Genomic DNA, 25,755 nt, shown 5'->3' with positions numbered 1-25,755 from the left:
AAGATTATGCTCACAATATAAACATGACGACTGACAGGCACAGAGTCAACAGCACCCCAGCAACAATACATGTTTTAAATCTAACATTTATTTAACAAGGCAAGTCAGTTAAGAACAAATTCTTATTTACAATGACAGCCTACCGGGGAACAGTGGGTTAACTGCCTTGTTCAGGGGCAGAACAACAGATTTGTACCTTGTCAGCTCAGGGATTCAATCCAGCAACCTTTCAGTTACTGGCCCAACACTCTAACCACTAAGCTACCTATAAAGCATAAAATAACTTAGAAGAACCACAACCCTAGATGAGGAAGTCATTTCCAACATGGCATTGCAGCAGATGAAGTGTTGTTAGTATGTACTTCTATAGCTACAGTTTGGCCACCAGCGTAGATCGTATAATGTCAACACTCCCAAGCACTGGGAGTATAAATAGAGATGATTCTAATGCTATGATATACAATGCATTCATTTTTTAATTTTACTAGGCAAGTCAGTTAAGAACAAATTCTTATTTACAATGAGAGCCTACCCCAGCCAAACCCTAATAACACTGGCCCAATTGAGTGCTACCCTATGGGAATCCCAATCACAGCCAGTTGTGACACAGCCTGGAATTGAACCAGGGTCTGTAGTGATGCCTCCAGCACTGAGATGTATTGCCTTAGACCGCTGCGCCACTCAGGAGCCCATTATTCTGAAGAACATCTCCCACACATTCAACCCAAAGTAGCTTACACCACAAAATACACCATTGATCAATTACTGTATAACAAACTGTTGATTTCCTCTGAAATAGTTACATCACCAAAATAGCACCAGATCGATCAAAAGCATGATTTGCTCATGATTGTAGATCAGGCTCTTTTGTTTTTTAGATGCACCTGTTGCCACCTAGTGGCCAAACTACACAATAACAAGCAGATGTTACACGTAGATGGAAGGTCAGGGGGCATGAGAAACATTACATTTCCACAAACACAACTCTGAGAGTGCATCAGAGTTACAGGTCAATACAAGCACTATATATATATATAGTACCAGTCAAAAGTCTGGACACACCTACTCATTCCAGGGTTTTTCTTTATTTGTACTATTTTGTACATTGTAGAACAGTAATGAACACATCACAACTATGAAATAACACATATGGAATCATGTAATCAAAAAAGTGTTAAACAAATAAAAATGTATTTTATATTTGAGATTCTTCAAAGTAGCCACCCTTTGCCTTGATGACATGATGCCAGATGTGTTATTTCATCATTTTGATGTCCACTATTATTCTACAATGTAGAAAATAGTAAAAATAAAGAAAAACCCTTAAATGAGTAGGTGTGTCCAAATTTTGGACTGGTACTGTATATATGTTTGTGTGTGTATAACAACAGAGCTAAAACATAAAAACTAGAAAATAAGTGAGTGTGAGAGGAGGTGGTGTGGTGTGGCTGTGTGAGAATGATGATGATCTTATTGAGTTGCTTGGGTATTTATTCCCCAAAGCAGGAGGAGAGGACTTCCTTATTTAGTAACGCTTGGCCTGAGTCAGGCTGCTGGCAGGGAGCCTAAGAAATGTTGCTGGTCTGGAGAGAGGGAGGCTTGGAGAGGGGCCGTGCATAAAACCCACCCACACATGTTTACATACTATTTGTATATCTACAGCTGTACAACATTTTGGATAATTTTTTACATTTTGGATTATTGTGTGCTTGTTGACATTTAAAGCATTGATTAAAAGGAACTAGCGACATAAGCATTTCGCTGCACACGCCATAACACCTGCTAAACTGTGTAGGCAACCAATACAATTTCATTTGACACCCTCCTCTTCTTTCTCCTCTCTTCTTCTCTCCTCCGTTTCTTCCCCTTTCCATATTCCCACCTGCACTAGGCGCAACATACTGTAGTCAATGGCTGACGTGTGTAACAGGGTAACCCTTTCTGCCTGTCATCTTGTGAAGTGTCGCTATAACATGGCTCAGGGCTCATTGTCAGAGACGACAACAGATGACAGACAGTGACAAGGCAAATCTCAGTCATGGGGCAGGATGGCATGTCAGCTGTCATCAACTGAACTGGGTGTAATATATTTAGAACATTTAAAAACGGTACTTTCAATGAATGTTACAAAACTACAAGTAAATTTGCTCATACATTTTGCTGGGAAGTACAGTTCTGTGAATACACACATCATTCAACAGAAGTTGGTCATGAATGAACACAATCTGTCTAGAGAACTGGCAAGGCTATGTTGTGACGTGTTGTAATGGCTCTCTCCCAGACCTGTGTTTTATTACTGTGGTTTTATAACAGCTCCGGGGGTGAAGGAAGAGATATGACCCCCTCAGATTGACTGATGACAGGCTTTATGTGGCCCTGGTGATACATGTTTCACTGGGCTGCCTACAGGAATCAGAAGATGTTACTGTAAGAGCTTGTGTGTATGTGTGTGTGTGTGTGTGTGTGTGTGTGTGTGTGTGTGTGTGTGTGTGTGTGTGTGTGTGTGTGTGTGTGTGTTACTATTCTTGTGGGTACCGGAAATCCCCAAAAGTCCCCACAAGGATAGTAAAACAAGGAAAATCCTCCCTCGTGGGGACATTTCCCAGGTCCCCACGAGGTCAAAGACTATTTTAGGCTTATGGTTTAAGGTGTGTGTGTGTGTATGTGGGTGTGTGTGAGGCAGGGGGTGAGGCAGGCAGGGGACATGAGCGAGAGCAGAGATCAGGTTATGGGAATTTCCCTAAATGGTTATGAATCACTGTGGCGATTTGCCAAATTTCCTCCTGGGATAGGACTATCACTGGTCTGTATGAATCACCCGTCCCCTACTGTAAACGACAGTAAAATCAATCGATCTCCTGATCAATCAAACAGAGAAATCGATGAGGTCAATTTGGAGAGGTTTGGGTTGCATTTTAACGAATTCCATTAATGCCATTCAATGGTCCTAGCTGACTGTATTAGTGTGAGGGACATCACGCCTATGGTAGAAAACACCCAAGATGCATGCTGCTGTCAGAACATATTGGGTTCCCGGCTTCCGACAGTAGGCCAAACAATGATGTACAACATACAGGTAAGTGACAAAATAAAGGAAACACTTGAGTAAATTAGGGTTCTGGCGGCTCTGTTATGGTGTGGGGTGCATTTTCTTTACATGGTTTAGGTCCACTCAACCACTTAGAGGGCAAGGTAAACACCAATTAATACACAAACATTCTGAGTGATCACCTTCAACCTAGGGTTGGGAGTGTTTTCTTCCAGGATGACATTGCCCCCATCCACAGGGCGCGAGTGGTCACTAAATGGTTTGATGAGCATGAAAACGATGTAAACCATATGCCAGGGCCGTCTCAGTCACCAGATCTTAACCCAATTGAACACTTATGGGAGTTTCTAAGTGACGCCTGAGCAGCCAGGTCACCCGTGATACGAGTCAGTAGTCTACATCCATCCATGTCTGAGGACATTGAAAGATGACATGGAAACCAGCCATTAGGGGCAACAGTGAGTGCTGTTACCAACAAGTAGGTTTTGGTTTTGCTAAAGTGTTGCGGATGGGGATGGTGGAGATGCGTAAGTATTTGCCTCTGGTGCCAAAAGGTTGGATGTTCAAATCCAGCAATAGTAAGTTGTTTTTGAGATTTTGGTTTTAAACCTTAACCCTTACCTTAACCATTCCGAGTTAATGCCTAACCTTAACTCTAACCTTAAGAATGCAGAGTTAATGCCTAAACTTAACCTTAAACACTTAGAAATGTGATGTTTGAGAAACATGGATGAACGTCTAATTCTAACGTGAGACTGTGAAAGCTAGTTGGCCTGAGACAGCGTTTTCCACCACTATCAACAAAACACCAAATTATGACATTTCCCATAGAAAAAAGGTGTGGCATCCCTCCAATAGAGTTCCAGACACTTGTAGAATATATGCCAAGGCTCAGTGTAGCCCTTCTGGCTCGTGGTGGCCAAATGGTCTATTAAGACAAAATGTTGTTTCATTTATTTTGGCAGTGGCCTGTACATCACCAAGTATTACCTTTACTTTACATTTTGTACACTCCATACAGATTCTGGGCCAACTGTACGGATGTGTTGTTTATTCAGTGATACCACTGAGAAACAGAGCAGCTGCTGGTAGAGAATACGTCTTGCACATTCCCATAGCCAACAGCATCCTGGGAAACAGAGAGTGGAATGCTGGAGACCCACTTGACAGAAACACAGAGGAATGAGGAAATGTACGTCACGACTCTAAGAAGCCTCAGACTGAGAAGCAGAGCTGTGTCCTCCCCATATCCGTAGTGTTGATGAAGCACTGTTTCCCATTACATTCACTAACATTCTCTGATGCAGAAAATGAACATAAGATAGGTGCTGTGAAAAGGAATGATATTAGACATCTATGTCAACCAGTGATGTTGAACAAAACTCCTTTGATATTAGTGGTATTGTAAATACAAATGAGTCTCTCCAGGCCAAGGTCCCATGTTACTGTAGGTGCACACTACAAGGGCGAGATGGTGAAGATGCATGAACCGAGAAACGACTGCCGAGACCTTGTACAGTTAGGGTATCAGCGGCACCATTGTTGATGTGAGCAGTCTCCTATTGTCTTTTAATGAAGTTCATAGCGCTCCCTACTGGCCTGTAATGTCATGGTTGAAACAACAACCCAATGCTTTTCTCCCACCGAGGCTTTGGGATCAAATCCCGACTGTCTCTGTGTATCACCGTATTGAAAAAACAGAGAATTTTAGTATGTTTATATTTGTTGGTATCTCCAGCACTGTTATAAAATGATTTAATATCCACTACCCTAACCTCAGATAGCTTAAAAATGCAGAATAGCACTTTACTGTCTCCCAATCAGTAATGGAATGCTGCGTATTGTCTGTCGCTGCCTGAAAAGATCTAGCACGAAAGCCCGTTCTACCAGGAGAGAGAATTACTTATTTGGAGAAAAGGGATCCATTAGCCTGCCATCAGAGGGAGGAAATTCTACCAAGACACATTTAAAGGACAAATACTGTAACAATAGCCTTTTTACTGTTGACTCAAAAGAGATGACGTCTGTCTGCTGTTATGGAACAGAGATAGAGAGGACATCCAAGGACAACCATTATCCTCCATGCTACATCCATATCATACTGAAATGTGTTTTACAGTCTGGTTGCATGTTGAATAATAACATCCGAGACACAAAATACATTTTTCTTTATGTAAATTCCTTATTATACCTTAGACAATAGATCTTAGGACAACTGTGAGGCGACGTCTGCCCACCCATGACAAGTCATACGGTTTCCTAATACCTTTGAGCCCTGTCCTGACGACTAGAGCACGGAGTCAGCTTTGTCTCTCTATCATCTCTCACGCTCAGCACAATCGCTGACCCCTCCCTGGCCATCGCTATCCTCCCCTCTCTCAAAGCCTCTGTGTCCCTCAATGGCACCTTTTGTTCAAGTGATGTTGCCATTGCAAGTGGAGAAGCACCAGAAACATCTCAACAATAGATCTGCATATGAGGAAAAAATTGCCGGTTCAATGGGAATGGCCTAGCAGCAGCTCTGACCAATCAGGACAAGAGAGAGCCTTTTAAACCTTGGAACACATTCAGTACAAACACAGAGTTGTTCATTACATACTTTGTTTATTGAGGGTGACACTTACTTTTGCTGTTCTGTACACCAATGTGATTTTACAGTTTTTTGGGGCAAATTGGATAACAGTTAAGTGGTCTTTACATTTCACAAATGCATTGAATATCTCTCTTTGTGAAAGTAATGGCAGTCTCCAATGAGGAGGTCATACTCTTCACAATCCAATCTTTAAACACAATCCAAGCTTATGCTATAATCTACGGTATATGTGTATTTTTCTATTATTTCTAGCTTTAAAATCCCACTATTTAAATGGTTCATACAGCACCTCCTCCTGCCATAACTTGTACCAATTATATTCACTTCAGCTCCACGTGCACACAAAGACACTTGCTTAAAATGGACAGTATCTATGGCAACTGGCCCAGAATGATTTACTGAACAAAACATTGATGTTTCACAAAAACGACAACCAATAAATAGTAATACAAAGTCACAGAAGGCTATTCATGTCTGTGTGTGATGTGAGTAGTTTAAATACGATAGACATATCTGAAGAATGATACACAAGGTATCCATGCAGAATATTACTGTATATAAAACAAGATCATCTCCACTTGCCATAAGTCTTAATAACGTCACACACTATACAGTCCTGGAGGGCTTAACAGACACTGATACCATCTTCAGACTATTGAAGTCTACTAGTCAAGTGAGTGGTTAAACAGCTGATAATATACACAAAAGGAATAAACTGCACATTTAACTTTTCATAAAAACCACCGAACACTGAATTTTGCCCCAGACAGGGTAGATAGTCCTTAGCACACGGTACAGTACTGTACATACAGTTGGCACATATTTATATTCTATTGTGTTATATTCTTCTCTATTTTCACAGGACGCTTCGGGGTGTGTAGAAAACGTCTTTCCATCGATATCGACGTGCTCCTCATTCCACCAATGAGCTGTGAAGTGGAGCAGCAGCAGTTGTAGCAGTAGGCGATACGGTACAGTAGGTAGGGTAGGGTTAAGCCTGTGAATATCATCCTGCCTTGGCTCCCTGCCCATTTGTGAGGCCTCCTCGCAGCTCTTTCTCTGCCCCAGTTGGCCGGGGGGATGCTAGGAGACAACCGTACATCCAGGCTTAACGTTGAGCTGGGCTCAAACCTGCTGGGGAACCCCCTGATCCCTATAGCCTGGAGGACAGACAGGACACAGTGAGGTTACAGGTCGATAAGTAGACTGGTGAACACACCACCTGAACACATTGAGTGCAACGGTGCAGGTGAGCCCTGAATAGCCTGAGCAAACTGAGTAAAGCCATGCAGCAAGCTGGAAAATGCTTAATAATGAAACCTTAATATATAAGAGAACGAAATTTGAATCTATACTGAAAAATCTTCTTGAGAAATCTTCCCAGACATGCACTGCTGAGAGTATAGCGTCCTCTCTGAACTGTGATGCTGCTAGTTGCAAAGCATGCTGTGACGGAGTCAGGGCACTCCCAGCTATTTCTCCCTTCTGGCCCTGTCAATGACGCCCGCTATAACGAGCATGATGGAGGACAGCAAAGCCGAACAGTGTGAGAGACAGCCAGAAGGGAGGTGGTGGGAGGAACAGGAACATTGGCAGAGATGGAGTCGATGGAGCAGGAAAAAAGCAATGGTGGCAGCGAGTGAGAGGAGGCAGCAACATGTTGGTGGAAACACAAAGACTGTGTAGTACGACACATACAGTACGTACCATCAGAAACTTTCATCCGTTTAGGAGGACAAGCAAAGAAAGAAACCCAGAGAAATTAGTATTGAAACCATGACAAGCTACAGGTGTACTGCACAGTGGCACATCATGTTCTAGGAAATGTTCTGACAAAGACTATTATAGTAAGAAACACTGTTGAAAACAACCCTCTTTGATATGGAAAGAAAACAAGACAGAAGATAGGACCCAGAGCTAAGTGGTTAGATTCAATAACAGGGTTGATAATAACAGCATGAAAATGCTCAACAGTGTTCTGGGAGCAGCCTTTTCCTCCCACACACAGAGCAATTAATACCACACTGTTATCTTGACAAAGACCTCTTCTCTAGGCAAACAATAGTAATTGTCATGATTCCAATGAGTCCATCCCTTTATGTGGCTTGGAGGGAGAGAACTATAATAATGTAATCCAAGCTTATCTAAGAAATATCAGTGGGATGCATGGGGAGAACTATGTAGCTAATGTAGCTTCACTTGAATAAAATACTGTCTCAAGTGATAACATAAAGCAGACACAAGAGAGTGCAAGGGGAAGAACGGGGTTTGTTTGTTTATTTGGATCCCCACTAGCTTTTGCAGAGGCAGAAGCTATTATTCCTGGGGTCCACAAAAAACACAGAGGATGACAAGTAACAAAACACTGATAGACAAGGACAGTCACACAAATGTAAAATACACAACTGATCTTAACAAACCATTTCTGTATGGACCTCGCTTTGTGCATGGGGGCATTGTCATGCTGAAACAGGAAAGGGCCTTCCCCAATGTCAAAAGTCTAGGTGATGTGGGTAAGGCGGAGTCAGGCGCAGGACACAGAGATGAGTAATAATCGTAACTTTACTCAACAAACAATCTTCCATCAAGGAGAACAAATATCCAGAGCACATAAACGAGACAACTTGACAACAACAATCACGCACAAAACCAAAGGGGAAACCAGAGGGTTAAATAAGGAACAATGATTATGGAATGGAAACCAGGTGTGTACAATGAAGACAAAACAAATCAAAAAATGAAACATGAATCGGTGGTGACTAGAAAGCCGGCGACGTCGACCGCTGAACGCCGCCCGAACAAGGAGAGGGACCGACTTCGGCGGAAGTCGTGACAGACAAACTGTTGCCACAATGTTGGCAGCACAGAATTCTTTATTATTTTTTACCTTTATTTAACTTGGCAAGTCAGTTACGAACAAATTCTTATTTTCAATGACGGCCTAGGAACAGTGGCTTAACTGCCTTGTTCAGGGGCAGAACGACAGATTTTTACCTTGTCAGCTTGGGGATTCGACCTTGCAATTGCAATTGTCTAGAATGTCATTGTATACTGTAGTGTTAAGATTTCCCTTCACTTGAACTAAGGGGCCTAGCCCAAACCATGAAAAACAGCCCCAGACCATTATTCCTCCTCCACCAAACTTTACAGCTGCCACTATACATTTGGGCAGGTAGTATTCTCCTGGTATCCGCCAAACCCAGATTCGTCCGTCGTACTGCCAGATGGTGAAGCGTGATTCATCACTCCAGAAAACGGGTTTCCACTGCTCCAGAGTCCAATGGCGGTGAGCTTTACACCACTCCAGCCGACGCTTGGAATTGCACATGGTGACCTTAGACTTGTGTGCGGCTGCTCGGCCATGGAAACCCATTTCATGAAGCTCCCAATGAACAGTTCTTGTGCTGACGTTACTTCCAGAGGCAGTTTGGAACTCGGTAGTGACTGTTGCAACCAAGGAAAGCCAATTTTTACGCGCTTCAGCACTTGGCGGTCCGGTTCTGTGAGCTTATGTGGTCTACCACTGCGCGGCTGAGCCGTTGTTGCTCTTAAACGTTTCCACTTCACAACAACAGCACTTAAAGTTGTCCAGGGCAGCTCTAGCAGGGCATACATTTGACGAACTGACTTGTTGGAAAGGTGGCATCCTATGACGTTGCCACGTTGAACGTCACTGAGCTCTTCAGTACAGGCCATTCTACTGCCGATGTTTGTCTATGACGATTGCATGGCTGTGTGCATGGCTGAAATAGCTAAATTTAGTCATTTGAAGGGGTGTCCATATACATTTTGGCCATGTAGTGTACAACAATATAAAAACAATACATGTACAACAACAAAAATGTATAAATAATAATAATACAAACAATACAACAACAAACAATGATGTGTGTGTCCCCTCAAAGTCCCCGCTGTTCTATGAGATGTTGCTTAATATTTTTTTTAAAGGTCATTTTGTTAGTTGCTTGAGTAATTGGACATGAAAGGAATTCCATGCGATCATTGTTCTGTATAATACTGTGTGTTGACGTGAATTCATTTTGGACTTGGGGACTATGAAGAGACACCTGGTAGCAGGTCTTGTGGGGTATGGGTGAATGTTATTTGATTATGCAGGCAATCTGGAATTTCATTACATTAATACTTATCATAAAAACTAGATGAGAAGCAGTTCATCGCTCGTCAACCCTCAACCAGGAAAGACTGGCATGCATGTTGTTGATGTTAGTTCTGTATGTGCAGTTAAGGGCAAGGTGTGCTGCTCTGTTTTGAACTAGCTGCAGCTTTGCTAGGTCTTCCTTTGCTGCACTGGACCATATTATAGGACAGTAATCAAGATGGGACCAGACCAGAGCCTGAACAACTCGTACAGCTGACTTTAGCGTCAAAAACACAGAACATCGTTTTATAACAGACATACCCCTCCCCATCTTCACAACAACTTTGTCAAAAATGAATTGACCATGATAATTGACATCCAATCTTATACCTCAGAGTTTAGCTTCCTCAATGGTCACACCCTTTACACACAACTCCAGTTGAGGTTTAGGTCTTAGAGAATGTTTTGAACCATATACAATGTGTTTAGTTTTAGATGTATTTAAGACCAGCTTATATTAATCACCCATTTTGATACTGACTGTAACTCCTTGTTTACAATTTCAGTGAGCTCACTGGCTTTGGGTGCTGACATGCAGAGAGTGGAATAATCCGCATACATAGTCATTTTAGCTTTGTGTAAGACCAGTGGAAAATCATTTGTAAAAATAGAGAAGAGTAACAGCCAGAGGCAACTGCCATGAGGTACATCGCACTGTACATATCTGATGTAAGAGAAGCTTCCATTGAAGAACACTCTCTGGGTTCTATTGGATAAATAACTCTCCAACCATGTGATGGCAGGTGATGTAAAGCCATAGCATGTGAGTTTTTTCAATAACTTATGATCAATAAAATCAAAGGCTGTACTGAAATCGAATAATACAACTCCAAGTATCATCTTATTATCCATTTATTGTAACCAATCATCAGTCATCTGAGTCAGTACAGTACAAGTGGAGTGCCCTTCTCTATAAGCATGCTGAAAGTCAGTAGTTAACTTTCCTCTGAAAAATAGCATTGTATTTGGTCAAACACAATTCTCTCCATCAACTTACTAAGAGCAGGCAGCAAACTGATTGGGCAGCTGTTAGAGCAAGCAAAGGGTGCTTTACTATTTTTAGGTAGTGGAATTACTTCAGCTTCCTTCCAAACCTGTGGACACGCGCACTCCTTTAGGCTTCAGTTAAAGATATAGCAAATAGAGATGGCAATACAGTCTGCTACAGCTCCATTCTCAGTAGTTTCCCATCAAGGTTGTCTATACCTTGTGGCTTATCATTATTGATGGATAACAGTAGTTTAGTGCTAGAGGCGTCACTACAGACCCTGGTTTGATTCCAGGCTGTATCACAACTGGCCGTGATTGGGAGTCCCATAGGGTGCCGCACAATTGGCACAGCGTCGTCCGGGTTAGGGTTTGGCCGTCACTGTAAATAAGAATTTATTCTTAACTGGCTTGCCGAGTTAAATAACAAAAAATGTACAAAAATATGTTGGTTCACTGTTCAATGTTGTAATTTCACTTCTGTTCAATTCATCATCAATCCAGAGGGCTCTACTTTTGTATCATTTCTCTGAACCATACAATTGTTCAATACATCAGCAATCCAGAGGGCTCTAACAGTTCTGACAGTTAATTTCTTAACAGGTGGATGCTTGTCAACAATTGAAATTAATAATTTTACAAATACCTCCAGTGCTGCATGTGGATTCACTTCCTCCTACACAGACCAACATACATTTTTTTACATGTTCAACAAAAGAGTCCTGAGAAAACATTTTGTATGATCTCTTATAAATTACTTTAGGCCCAACCTTTGGCACTTTGGCTTTCCTTGTTATTACCTCAATGTTATGGTCACTACAGCCAATGGGAACTGATATTGCTCTATAGCAAAGTTCTGCAGCAATAGTGAAGAGTTGTATTTGTATTTATTATGGATCCCCATTAGCAGCTACTCTTCCTGGGGTCCAGCAAAATTAAGGCAGTTTATACAATTTAAAAAACATGACAATACATTCACAACACACTATGTTCCCTCAGGCCCCTACCACATATCTACAGTACTATATCCATGTGCATGTGTGTGTATAGTGCGTATGTTGTGTGTGTATGCATGAGTCTGTGCCTATGTTTGTGTTGCTTCACAGTCCCCTCTGTTCCATAAGGTGTTTTTTTTATCCGTTTTTTTTATCAAATTTTACTGCAAGCATTAGTTACTTGATGTGTGATAGAGTTCCATGTAGTCATGGGTCTATGTAGTACTGTGCACCTCCCATAGTCTGTTCTGGACTTGGGTACTGTGAAGAGACCTCTTGTGGCATGTCATGTGGGGTATGTATGGGTGTCCAAGCTGTGTGCCAGTAGTTCAAACAGACAGCATGGTGCATTCAACATGTCAATACCTATTATAAATACAAGTAGTGATGAAGTCAATCTCTCCTTCACTTTGAGCCAGGAGAGATTGACATGCATTATTATTATTAATGTTAGCTCTCTGTGTACATGTGTACATCCAAGGGCCAGCCGTGTTGCCCTGTTCTAAGCCAATTGCAATTTTCCTAAGTCCTTTTTTGTGGCACCTGACCACACGACTGAACAGTAGTCAAGGTGCAGAGCAGAGCAGAGCAGCGCTTTATTATGGACGTACTTCTCCCAGTCTTAGCTACTGTTGTATAAATATGTTTTGACCATGACAGTTTACAATCCAGGGTTACTCCAAGCAGTTTAGTCACCTCAACTTGCTAAATTTCCACATTATTCATTACAATATATAATTGAGGTTTAGGGTTTAGGGTTTAGCGAATGATTTGTCACAAATACAATGCTTTAAGTTTTAGAAATATTTAGGACTAACTTATTTCTTGCCACCCACTCTGAAATTAACTGCAATTCTTTGTTAAGTGTTGCAGTCATTTCAGTCGGTGTAGTAGCTGACGTGTATAGTGTTGAGTCATCCGCATAAATAGACACTCTGGCTTTACTCAAAGTCCGTGGCATGTCTTAGTAAAGATTGAAAAAAGCAATGTGCCTAAACAGCTACTCTGAGGAATTCCTGATTCTACCTGGAATATGTTTGAGAGAATTCCATTAAAGAACACCCTCTGTGTAACGCTTTATCTACATTATAGCAGGCGGTGTGAAGCCAAAACATACGTTTTTCCAGCAACAGACTATGATCAATAATGTCAAATGTGCACTGAAGTCTAACAAGACAGCCCCCACAATCATTTTATCATCAATTTCTCTCAGCCAATCATCAGTCATTTGTGTAAGTGCTGTGCTTGTTGAGTGTCCTTCCCTATAAGTGTGCTGAAAGTCTGTTGTCAATTTGTTTACTGTGAAATAGCATTGTATCTGTTCAAACACCATTTTTTCCAGAAGTTTACTAAGGTTGGTAACAAGCTGATTTGTCAGCTATTTGAGCCAGGGGGCTTTACTATTCTTGAATGACTTTAGCTTCCCTCCAGGCCTGAGGACATACACTTTCTAGTAGGCTTAAATTGAAAATGTGGCAAATAGGAGAGGCAATATCGTCTGCTATTATCCTCAGTAATTTTCCCTCCAGATTGTCAGAACCCAGTGGCTTGTCATTGTTGATAGACAACACTTTTTTCACCTCTTCCACACAGACTTTATGGAATTCAAAAGTACAACTCCTGTCTTTCAAAATTTGGTCCGATATACTTGGATGTGTAGTATCAGCTTTGTTGCTGTCATCCCTAAGTTTGCTTATCTTGCCAATGAAAAAGGCATTAAAGTAGTTGGCAATATCAGTGAACCATCTGATTAAATGAATGGAGCCGAGTTGGCTTTTTATCCCCAACACATTTCATTTAAGTGCCCCCAAGCTTTTTACTATAATTTATTTTTGTTTCATAGTATAGTTTCTTTTTCTATTTATTTAGTTTAATCATATGATTTCTTAATTTGCAGTCCATTTGCCAATTCAGTTGGGCTGCCAGACTTATTTACCATACCTTTTGCCTCATCCCTCTCAACCATACAATTTTTAAATTCCTCATCAATCCAATAGGATTTAACAGTTTTTACATCAATTTTCTGAATGGGTGTGTGCTTATTAATAACTGGAATAAGCAATTTCATAAATGTGTCAAGTGCAGCATCTGGTTGCTCCTCATTACACACCACAGACCAGCAAAAATGATTTACATCATCAACACATGAATCACTACAAAACTTATTGTATGACCTCTTATACATTATATTAGGCCCAGCCTTTGGAACTTTGGTTTTCCTAGATATGGCTATTTGTCATAGATGTCGTAAGGATAGCGCCAAGGCGCAGCGGGTATAGTGCTCATCTTCTTAATTTATTTAAAGATAACACTTAAACAGTTCCGTAAGGCAACACAGGCTATACAGGAAAACACCACCCACAAAACACAAGTGAAATAAACACAACTAAATATGGCCTCCAATTAGAGACATCGACAACCAGCTGCCTCTAATTAGAGGTCATTGCCAAAAACCCAACATAGAAATAGAAAACTAGATATAAACATAGAAATAGAGAACATAGAACCTAAACCCCAAAACACCGAAACACACACCCCCTGCCACGCCCTGACCAAACTACAATGACAAATAACCCCTTTTACTGGTCAGGACGTGACACTATTATATTATGATCACTACATCCTATAGATTTGGATACTGCTTTAAAGCAAATTTATGCAGCATTTGTAAAGATGTGATCAATACATGTTGATGATTTAATTCCTGTGCTGTTTGTAACTACCCTGGTACAGTGAGGGAAAAAAGTATTTGATCCCCTGCTGATTTTGTACGTTTGCCCACTGACAAAGAAATGATCAGTCTATAATTTTAATGGTAGGTTCATTTGAACAGTGAGAGACAGAATAACAACAACAAAATCCAGAAAAACGCATGTCAAAAATGGTATAAATTGATTTGCATTTTAATGAGGGAAATAAGTATTTGACCCCTCTGCAAAACATGACTTAGTACTTGGTGGCAAAACCCTTGTTGGCAATCACAGAGGTCAGACGTTTCTTGCAGTTGGCCACCAGGTTGGCACACATCTCAGGAGGGATTTTGTCCCACTCCTCTTTGCAGATCTTCTCCAAGTCATTAAGGTTTCGAAGCTGACATTTGGCAACTCAAACCTTCAGCTCCCTCCACAGATTTTCTATGGGATTAAGGTCTGGAGACTGGCTAGAGCACTCCAAGACCTTAATGTGCTTCTTCTTGAGCCACTCCTTTGTTGCCTTGGCCGTGTGTTTTGGATCATTGTCATGCTGGAATACCCATCCACGACCCATTTTCAATGCCCTGGCTGAGGGAAGGAGGTTCTCACCCAAGATTTGACGGTACATGGCCCTGTCCATCGTCCCTTTGATGCGGTGAAGTTGTCCTGTCCCCTTAGCAGAAAAACACCCCCAAAGTATAATGTTTCCACCTCCATGTTTGACGGTGGGGATGGTGTTCTTGGGGTCATAGGCAGCATTCCTCCTCCTCCAAACACAGCGAGTTGAGTTGATGCCAAAGAGCTCCATTTTGGTCTCATCTGACCACAACACTTTCACCCAGTTGTCCTCAGAATCATTCAGATGTTCATTGGCAGACTTCAGACAGGCATGTATATGTGCTTTCTTGAGCATGGGGACCTTGCGGGCGCTGCAGGATTTCAGTCCTTCACGACGTAGTGTGTTACCAATTGTTTTCTCGTGACTATGGTCCCAGCTGCCTTGAGATCATTGACAAGATCCTCCTGTGTAGTTCTGGGCTGATTCCTCACCGTTCTCATGATCATTGCAACTCCACGAGGTGAGATCTTGCATGGAGCCCCAGGCCGAGGGAGATTGACAGTTCTTTTGTGTATCTTACATTTGCGAATAATCGTACCAACTGTTGTCACCTTCTCACCAAGCTGCTTGGCAATGGTCTTGTAGCCCATTCCAGCCTTGTGTAGGTCTACAATCTTGTCCCTGACATCCTTGGAGAGCTCTTTGGTCTTGGCCATGGTGAAGAGTTTGGAATCTGATTGATTGATTGCTTCTGTGGACAGGTGTCTTTTATACAGGTAACAAGCTGAGATTAGGAGCACTCCCTTTAAGAGTGTGCTCCTAATCTCAGCTCCTTACCTGTATAAAAGACACCTGGGAGCCAGAAATCTTTCTGATTGAGAGGGGGTCAAATACTTATTTCCCTCATTAAAATCAATTTATAACATTTTTGACATGTGTTTTTCTGGATTTTTTTGTTATTCTGTCTCTCACTGTTCAAATAAACCTACCATTAAAATTGTAGACTGATCATTTCTTTGTCAGTGGGAAAACGTACAAAATCAGCAGGGGATCAAATCCTTTTTTCCCTCACTGTAGGTTGACTGACAACCTGAACATTATCAAGCATTTTACACATATTATCCAGATACTGACTGTTAGCACTTGGTGGTCTATAACAGCTTCCAACAAGAATGGGCTTTATGTGAGGCAGATGAACCTGTAGCCATATTACTTGAACAGCATTTAACAAGTCTCTAAGCTTTACAGGAATGTGGTTCTGAATATAGACCGCAACACCGCCCCCGTTGCCATTTCTGTCTTTTCGGTAGAGGTTATAACCATGTATGCTACCACTGTATCATCAAAGGTATTATCTAAGTGAGTTTCAGAGATAGAATATGAATTATATCTGTTACAAGCAAGTTATTGACTTCATGGACCTTGTTTCTCAGGCTGCATATGTTAATATGAGCTATTTTTTAGCACTTTTCTGGGTTGCTTGATTGTGTTTAATGCTTTACTGGGAAGCTTATCAGAAGTAGACTTGCTCATGTTATTTATATTGGAGATGATAGTGCAGGGTGAGCTGCACAAAGTGGTCTTCTTACTAGGGCACACTGCCTAAGTGCTAACAGTGTAACTCTGGTTCATAGGCTCATGTTTAATGCATACAATAGCTGTAGGATAAACAGAGGTATTTGGTGCAATTAGGGGCACATAAAATAATAATCATAATGCAGCATTATGACGACTCATTGTCACAATGGTAGGGATTAACTGAGCTGGTCTTGGATCATTGAAAAGTCACACTTTCAGCGCAGCCTTGAAATGCGTGGACAGAGTCCAGGAGCCACGATGATTTGGATGGACTCTGTCATTCCTGTGGAGTATCTTCTGTTTCCAGAAGGTGTCAAAGTTATCTATAAAAGTGACTCCAGCAGAGCTACAATAATCTTTTAGCCAGATGTGTAATGCCAGCAGTCTGCTGAATCTTTCATACCCACAACCCAACGATGGTACTGGACCTGAAATTATTGGCTGTTTTTTGGAGTCTTTTAATACTAAAATTAGTTTTTAAAAAAATCAGTTTTCAAATGTTCTGAGTTAGCCCTCCTGATGTCGTTTGACCCCACATGGACTATGACAGTGTCAGCTCCCGGCATCTGTTGTAGAACAGTCGGAAGCAGCCTTGTGATGTCCTGTACTCATGCTCCTGGGTAGCACAGGGTTTTTGCCTTGGGAACCGAGATGTTTCTCACCATAAAGCTGCCTATGATGACAGCTGGTGATGTTGAATGGGCCAGTCTCTCAGGCAGCCTCACGGTCTGATGAGGGTAAGAGCTCAGAAGATCTGAACCCAAGGTAGAAGCCACCGGAGAGGGAGACAGAACCGAGGACAAAGACGCAGGTACCTCCGGATCCGATCTTGAATGGGAATCCCCCAAGGAAGAAAGCGCCGGAACCTCTGGATCCAGGGCGGCAAAGCTGTTTCTGCTCTGTGTCAGATCAGGGCTGAACATCTCCAAGGAGTCCCCGATGACAGAGGATGCCTTCTTCGACTTCCACAGCGAGTGATGTACCTCCATGGCTGGTTGGTTGGGTCGAGAACAGCGCCGTTCTCCAGGGAATGTGGAGACCCCTTCGGGGACGGAACCCTGCTGAGCACCGGCCAGTCGGCTGTGGAGAGCCGACATGGCAGCGAAACTTCCACCAGAGCGGCATCCGGCTACTGGGGTGGAAGAAAAAGAAAAAGTATGCGTGCGTGGATTCCCTGGTAGTTTGTGTAGGTTTGCTACTTGCTTGCTTAGAGTAGCCACTTCGCTCCTGTAGTCCTCCGCAAAGCAATGCAGTTGCTACATTGAAAGTCAGCGCAGTCCACATTGTCCCGGAACAAAGCAAAGTAAACACAGCTCTTGCAGCGCTGGAAATGTTCAATAGCGACCTCCATTTGAGACCACCGAGCTATGCTAGCTGGGCTTTCGGGTCTCTCCCACTATGCGGAATCTGGCAGGATCCCGGGACAGACAGCAGCGCTCACAGCAACTAAGCCCAACAGTGCTGCAGGATCCAAAATTAAATAAAAGTATATAAAAACAATATTTAACTTTAAACAATATTTAACTTTATTTAACCAGGTAGGCCAGTTGAGAACAAGTTCTCATTTACAACTGCGACCTGGCCAAGATAAAGCAAAGCAGTGTGACAAAAAACAACACAGAGTGGGATAAACAAAACTACAGTCAATAACACAATAGAAAAATATATATACAGTGTGTGCAATTGGAATAAGGAGGTAAGGTAATAAATAGGCCATAGTAGCGAAGTACTTGTGAATGTCAGTTGGTGTATATATATATATATATATATATATATATATATATGTGTGTGTGTGTGTGTGTGTGTATGTGTGTGTGTATGTGTGTGTGATGTTGGGCTGAAGCTACTGACCCGGAAGCTTGCCTCTCTCAGTCATTCCAGGCTTTTGGGAGGGAGGGTGGACAATGAGCTTGTCGTAGCAGATGTAAGCAATTTCCCCACACCCCCTGGCAGCTTTTATAGCTGGGAAGTCCTCGTTGAGGAAGATTTTGGTTCCTCTCAAGTTCTTGTCTCTCTCCAGAACAGCCATCTTGTCCTTGAACCTTAGGAACTTGACCACTATTGGCCTGGGTCTCTCACCTGGGCACGTTACCGTTTTTTTCAGAACTGTGGGCGCGATCCACCTCAATCTTCCTATGATCCATCTGCAGCTTTCGGTGATCATTTTTCTCACTTTGTCCTCAGACTCCGTCCAGGTCTCAAGTGGAGACTCTTGTATGCCATCCACAACCTTGTTATTCCTCCTGGATTGTCCCTCGATAGTCTGTTTTCCCAGTCACCTGTAATAATGATTCACAGACAGTTCTGTCATCTCGCGTGGACTTACAGTTTGTTGTCATCTTGCTGCGTCTCTTTCATGACATCCACCTCTCCCTGGAAGAACTGCAAACTGTTCTTAAAGTCTAGGACCTCTCTGGTCAGATCGCTAATTCTTTTGTTAGTTGAGTCCACCAGTTTTGGACAAATCATTTGAAGCCATTTTCCTGTTGCTGTAATAATTGCTTGGACATCTTGTTGATTTAAAAGATAACGCACCTGTGTTAACAAAACACTGTCCTCTCCATTACTCCAAACTTCTTTAACTTTGTGCGGCATGATGGTAGCAATGTAGGCTAGTGCTGGTACTCCACACAGTTCCAGCCAACACAGCTTGCAGGGCCGACGGAAATAGTAACAAAGAGTAGGTCCCAGCCACAAACGCTAACTGGGGTCTATACGCCAAGTACGTCATGCACAATGGGAGCCAAAATATCTATTCTAGTATTTTGACATTCTCATTCAGAAAAACACATTTAGCAATGCAATTCAATCTGCGGTGAGCTTTGAAGAGAGAGAGAGAGAGATAATTACGGTACCCATCAAACCACACAAAAAAAACAATCTATCTGTTGGGGCTGGGGCTGGAAAGTGTTCAGGGGCAGAGGGTTACTATAATACCATACCAACCCTCTATGAACAGAACCAGGAGTGTTCCTGGTCAAGAAAAACTCATAAAACTGTCCATATGATACAATTTATTGTACTAAGGGGAAATTTGACCTGGACAATTAAGGAGTGCTGCTGCTTCCACATAAATAAATAAATACATACATTTGAAGTCGGAAGTTTACATACACTTAGGTTGGAGTCATGAAAACTCATTTTCCACAAATTTCTTGTTAACTATAGTTACTGGCAAGTCGGTCAGGACATCTACTTTGTGCATGACACAAGTAATTTTTCCAACAATTGTTTACAGACAGATTATTTCACTGTATCACATTTCCAGGGGGAAAATTCCAGAAAATTATGTCATGGCTTTAGAAGCTTCTGATAGGCTAATTGACATCATTTGAGTCAATTGGAGGTGTACCTGTGGATGTATTTCAAGGCCTACCTTCAAACTCAGTGCCTCTTTGCTTGACATCATGGAAAAAAAAAAAATAAATCAGCCAAGATTCTTTGAAAGTTTAGCATTAAGTTTAGCATTAATTGCAACAATGGCTGACACATAAATAACGTTCCATAGAATTCTGCGGTAGCCCGCAAGGTGTGCTGCAGTATGTCGCAACTTTTAAAGGAAGAACCACTGTATCCCTGGGTCTTCCTTTCCTGTGGCGGTCCTCATGAGAGCCAGTTTCATCATAGCGCTTGATGGTTTTTGCGACTGCACTTGAATAAACTTGACCTTTTCCAGATTGACTGACCTTCATGTCTTAAAGTAATGATGGACTGTTGTTTCACTGCTTATTTGAGCTGTTCTTGCCATAATATGGACATGGGTATTTTACCAAATAGGGCTATCTTCTGTATACCACCCCTACCTTGTCACAACACAACTGATTGGCTCAAACGCATTAAGAAAGAAAGAAATTCCACAAATTAGCTTTTAGCAAGGCACACCTGTTAATTTAAATGCATGAAGCTGGTTGAGAGAATGCCAAGAGTGTCTAAAGCTGTCAACAAGGCAAAGGGTGGCTACTTTGAAGAATCTCAAATATAAAATATATTTTGATTTGTTTAACACTTGTTTGGTTACTACATGATTCCGTATGAGTTATTTCATAGTTTTGATGTCTTCACTATTATTCTACAATGTCAAACATAGTAAAAATAAAGAAAAACCCTTGAATGAGTAGGTGTGTCCGAACTTTTTATTGGTGATTTAAGCCTACTGGCCAGGCTCCAGTCCTACCTCTGTATCTCTTTTACTGTTTAGACATTTTATTGACAGGGGGGACAAAATAATGTTTGTATTTGTTCAGCCTGCATCTAGGCAACCTATAACACCACCCCAATGGCAGCTGAAAATCTGTGTTCAGTACATGTGTGGGGTACAATATGACCTTTCTGGACCTTTTCTGACCCGTCTTATGATGGCCTGCTCGAAAATGTCCTGTATAGACCTTTGATACACAATAATAAGCTTTATACACATAGACTTTCAAAAGTTAAATTAATCACGTCTAAAGGCATGATACATAGTGACACATACTTGCCAGGATGACCATGTCCATGCCCCAGAATATACTCATGATCCAGCCCACCATGACGATGGCTGTGAGGATCTGGATGAAGGCTGCTGCGATGTTCAGCCAGAACACACAGCACATGTGGCGGTCGGGCAGGTCCGTCCGCGCTCCGCACAGCACCGTGAAGGCCGACACGAATGTACCTGTGAAGAGAAAATGCAGGCGTAAAGACGCACGCACGCGCACACACAAAATATTAGGACTCTGATGATTTGCTACAAAGAATATTGAAGAATATTCAAAAGGACAGGGAGATCAAAGAGAGAGGGAGCAGGTCAAAGGAAGTTTCAAATACAATATTAATTCACATGCAGCAGTGCAACACTATTTAAACTGACTTATGGCCTAAAACACTGTCCAGTCAATTAGGAAAAGGTTAAATAATAAGCTTGAAGTATACCACAGCTGGCTTACTCTGTCGAGGTCAATGGCGGCAGTATAGTGAGCGTGTTTGTGCCTATGGTGATCTGAACCAAACCTCATACAAGGTCATTTATTCTAAGTGTTTCCAGAATATGAACTATTCTCAATGGTTAACTGCCAGGCCTATAAATCAATGTTACTTTCGCCAAAAAAAAACAGCTAAAGGAAGTGAACAAATAAATATCCTCCCATTTTCCCACTATGTTTCATTTTAATCTGTCTTTTCAAATGAGACATACCACTAATCATACTGGAGAATCCAACGAGACACAGAGTAAGTACACTGCCAGAGATCTGCCTCCCTTTCCCTTTACAACGGGCCAATCAGGCTAAGAATAGCCTCCAAATTTCCTCTGCAGGCAGATAAACATGATTTACAGGGAAAGAGCTCAACAACCAACAGGCAGCAGCAGGGGACTAGCAGTCCTTGTGTTCACTGTTCCTGTGCCAAGTTTGACTTGTTCAGATGAGCCCATTTCATAATTGCATCAGAATGGTAGGCTCAATTTTACACAAAATCTAATTTAGGAGAACTATACTTAACAGACTTACATCATCTTAATCTTTGTGAAATGCTCTTTAATTGATTGATATGAAGATGTCATCCAAATAATTTAGAGGGTTATGTATGTAAGAATGAACATGACAGGTCGGTTGATTTCAGACTGACTTGACATGCTGCTTAATTGCTGTCCTTTTCAAATCAAGGTGATATCCTACTGGAAATTCATCCATACCATACTGATCTAGAGATAATCAGACGAGGGTGATTAAAAATCAAAATTATGCCATGGTGAGAGATGATGCAAAATTGTCTCCTCTCAGTAATTCAAAATATGAACAGAGCACACGCAGGAATGTGAGAGTCACAACATATCCTCTGACAGGCCCAGTGCAGCCAAAAACAAGATTTTCCTGTGTTTTATATACACTCTGTAATGTACCATCCACGACCAGAAAGGTATGTCTCTTGGCACAAACTGCACCTAGCCTCAAAAAAATCATTTTTATCCTTTTTGTTTTTACACTGCTGCTACTCGCTGTTTATCTATGCATAGTCACTTTACCCCTACCTACATGTACAAATTACCTCAACTAACCTGTACCCCCGCACATTGACTCGGTATCGGTACCCCGTGTATATAGATTCATTATTGTTATTTTATTGTGTCATTTTTTTTGTTTCATTTTTTACTTTCGTTTATTTAGTAAATATTTTCTTAACTCCATTTTCTTAAAACTGCATTGTTGGTTAATCTCAGGAAGGTCTACTCCTGTTGTATTCGGCGCATGTGACAAATACAATTTGATTTGTTTTGATTAAATTAGTTAGTACAGGCCAATTCCACATACCATACAATTCAATGCACGAGGACTACTTTTAACAATTTTCACAGAAAACTTTGCATCTGCACTGTCCAAGTAAATATGCTTTTGTCAAATTTTCAGTAGACATTTTTAAAAGTAGTCCTTGTGCATAGAGTTGTATGGTTTGTTAAAATTTGCAATCATTGGTGTTTTGTTTGGAATACATTTTAAAGTGAGAAATCTCAGTCTCAGAGATTAACCAACAATGCAGTTTTAAGAAAATGGAGTTAAGAAAATATTTACTAAATAAACGAAAGTAACCATGGAATTGCCCTACAGCATCTGGTCACAGATAGTAAGAGCTTTCTGCAATGACACTTCTAATAACATACATCGTTAAAGCTGTCATTAGAACAAAACATTTTGGGCGGCAGGTAGCCTAGTGGTTAGGGCATTGGACTAGTAACTGAACGGTTGCTAGATTGAATCCCTGAGCTGGCAAGGTAAAAATATGTCGTTCTACCCCTTAACAAGTGTGGCGGATGAATCAGAATTAGTTGGGGAACATAGATAATTAAGATGTTTTATTTGCATAATATGCTTATGTGAGATACTTGTCATTAGAATGTATCCCTTTGGATAATGAATGTTGGCAGTTGCACTTTTCCCTTAGCTGGGGCTCAGTCACTTGGGGCCCAAAGAGGGGAGAGGTCAGGCTTGTCTTTTACATGTCCCTGGTGCTATGCAGAATATCAGAAAGGGAAGAGGACAGAATGGAACATTGTCTTCATATGTGAATGTGTCTTTACCTATTCTTAAACCATGTGAAGGGATGGCGTGATTAATGGGGAACCAATTACTGACCCTGCAGACTCAGACCAGCTCCACAATGCCATCTCCTCCCAAGGAGCCACCATTAAGAGACATGAGGAGATACTCAGAGGTCTTATGGACTGATTCCAGACATTGGCAGAATGCCATGACTGTGGCTTGAATACAGTGCTGAAGCAATTCTGCGGATTATCTATGAGTCCGCCGGCCACAACAGTAGCCCCCCCCCCCCCCCCCCCCCAGTAACACCGCTGTCAGCAGTGCGTCTCTCCAGGCCACCCTGGCTTCCCAAGAACCCCGCTTAAGTCCTCCGGAACGCTTCGCCGGAGGGTCAGGAACCTGTCGGGTGTTTCTCTCCCAGTGATCCCTCATTTTCGAGCTGCAGCCCTTGTCCTTCCCCTAAAGCACTCGAAGATAGCGTATCTCATAACGCTAATGTCCGGGAGGGCTCTTGCCTGGGCTACTGCGGTGTGGGAACAACAATCTGCTGTGCGTTTCATCCTGGAGGAGTTTGTGGCTGAGGTGAAAAATGTTTTTGATTCTCCATGTCTGGGAGAGAGGCTGCCTGGAAGTTACTCCAGCTTCGCCAAGACTCCCGCAGTGTGGCAGACTATGCAGTTGATTTCTGCACTTTGGCTGCCGAGAGTGCCTGGAACACAGAGTCCCTGTTCGACATATTCCTTAATGGATTATTGGAGGAGGTTAAGGATCGATTGGCGGCTACGGGAACAGGAGGGAGAGGAGGTCTGATTCCAGTCCCAATCGCTCGCCAAAGGATCCCACCTTGCCTCCGAGGAACTCCGGAAGTCCCCGGCGTATACGTCCCCGAGGATCCGAGCTTACCCGAGGTCCCCCGATAGTCTCTGAGGTCTGCCGACTCACCTTTTTCGGAGCAACTCGGCAGAGTTAGGCTGTTTCCAGCCGAACGCTTATGCAGACTTAACACCCAGAGTTGTCTGTACTGCGGAACTGCCGGTCATTATGTGTCTACCGGTCCTTTAAATAGACCAGGCTCATCAGTAGTTTACGAGTACTCTGGTATGCCACACGGAGAGTTTTTCTTCTCCCCTTATTCGCACCCCTCTCCATGCTAACCTGCTGTTGGGCGACTCAGTCTAAATCTCTCTGGGTTCTCATTGACTCTGGGGCCAACGAGAATTCCATGGACGCCACCCTGGTGTCTGAGCTGGGCATCCCCACTCAGCCCCTCTCCAGTCCCCTGGACGTTAGAGCACTGGATGGGCACTCCATAGGCTGGGTTACCCACAATACTACTCCTATCCACCTGTGTGTGTCCTGGAACCACAGTGACTCTATACAGTTTATGCTCATCAAGTCTCCTCAGGTTCCCGTGGTATTGGGGTGTTCTTGGCTCCAGCGCCACAATCCCCTTATCAACTGGACTGCGGGTACTATTGGGGTCTGGTGCCCGTTCTGCCACGCCCATTACCTGAAGTCGGCGCAGCCTGCCCCGGGAACATCTTCCTGTGGGCTCGGAAGAAGCCTCTGACCTCTCAACCGTTCTCGCGGTAGTACCAGGATCTCCAGGAGGTTTTCAGCAAGGCCCGGGCCACTTCGCTTCCTCCGCATCAACCCTATGACTGCAGGATCAACCTTCTCCCGGGCACTACACTACCCCAGGAGCGGCTGTATTCACTGTCGGGTCCAGAGACCAAGGCTATGGAGACATGCATCAAGGACTTCCTGACTGCAGGGGGTATCCTTCTGCCTCCCCCTCTGCGCCCGTGCATCAACTACCGGGGCCTCAATGACATCACGGTTCAAAAACGTTACCCGCTACCACTCATCGCATCGGCTTTCGAGCTGCTCCAGGGGGCCACTATCTTCTCTAAGTAAGACCTGCGGAAGACCTCCCACCTGGTACAGATACAGGAAGGTGACGAGTGGAAGATAGCCTTTAACACTGACACTATGAATACCTGGTGATGCCATTCGGTTTGACCAATGCTCCTGCTGTGTTCCACACCCTAGTTAATGACGTTCTCCGGGACATGTTGAACTGGTTTGTGTTCATCTACCGCAACGATATCCTTGTCTTTTCCCGCTCA

General features: G+C 42.6%; 1 protein-coding gene across 1 annotated transcript in view; it reads right to left on the bottom strand.

The window, feature by feature from the left end:
• Window positions 1–6,330: 6,330 nt before the first annotated feature.
• stum (stum, mechanosensory transduction mediator homolog) overlaps window positions 6,331–25,755 on the bottom strand; it is a 31,874-nt gene continuing 12,449 nt past the window's right edge. The window contains exons 2-3 of the mRNA XM_014205227.3: window positions 21,088–21,267; window positions 6,331–6,802 (exon numbers count right to left, since the gene is read on the bottom strand). Of these exons, the coding sequence (XP_014060702.1) occupies window positions 6,768–6,802; window positions 21,088–21,267 (215 nt within the window). The 3' untranslated portion in view covers window positions 6,331–6,767. The remainder of the gene's footprint in view (window positions 6,803–21,087; window positions 21,268–25,755) is intronic.

This window comes from Salmo salar, chromosome 06, assembly GCF_965601325.2.
Source record: "Salmo salar chromosome 06, fSalSal1, whole genome shotgun sequence".
In the NCBI taxonomy this organism is placed as follows: Eukaryota; Metazoa; Chordata; class Actinopteri; order Salmoniformes; family Salmonidae; genus Salmo; species Salmo salar.
Note: the sequence above shows the minus strand (reverse complement) of the source record. Positions and strands in the feature narration are given on the sequence as shown.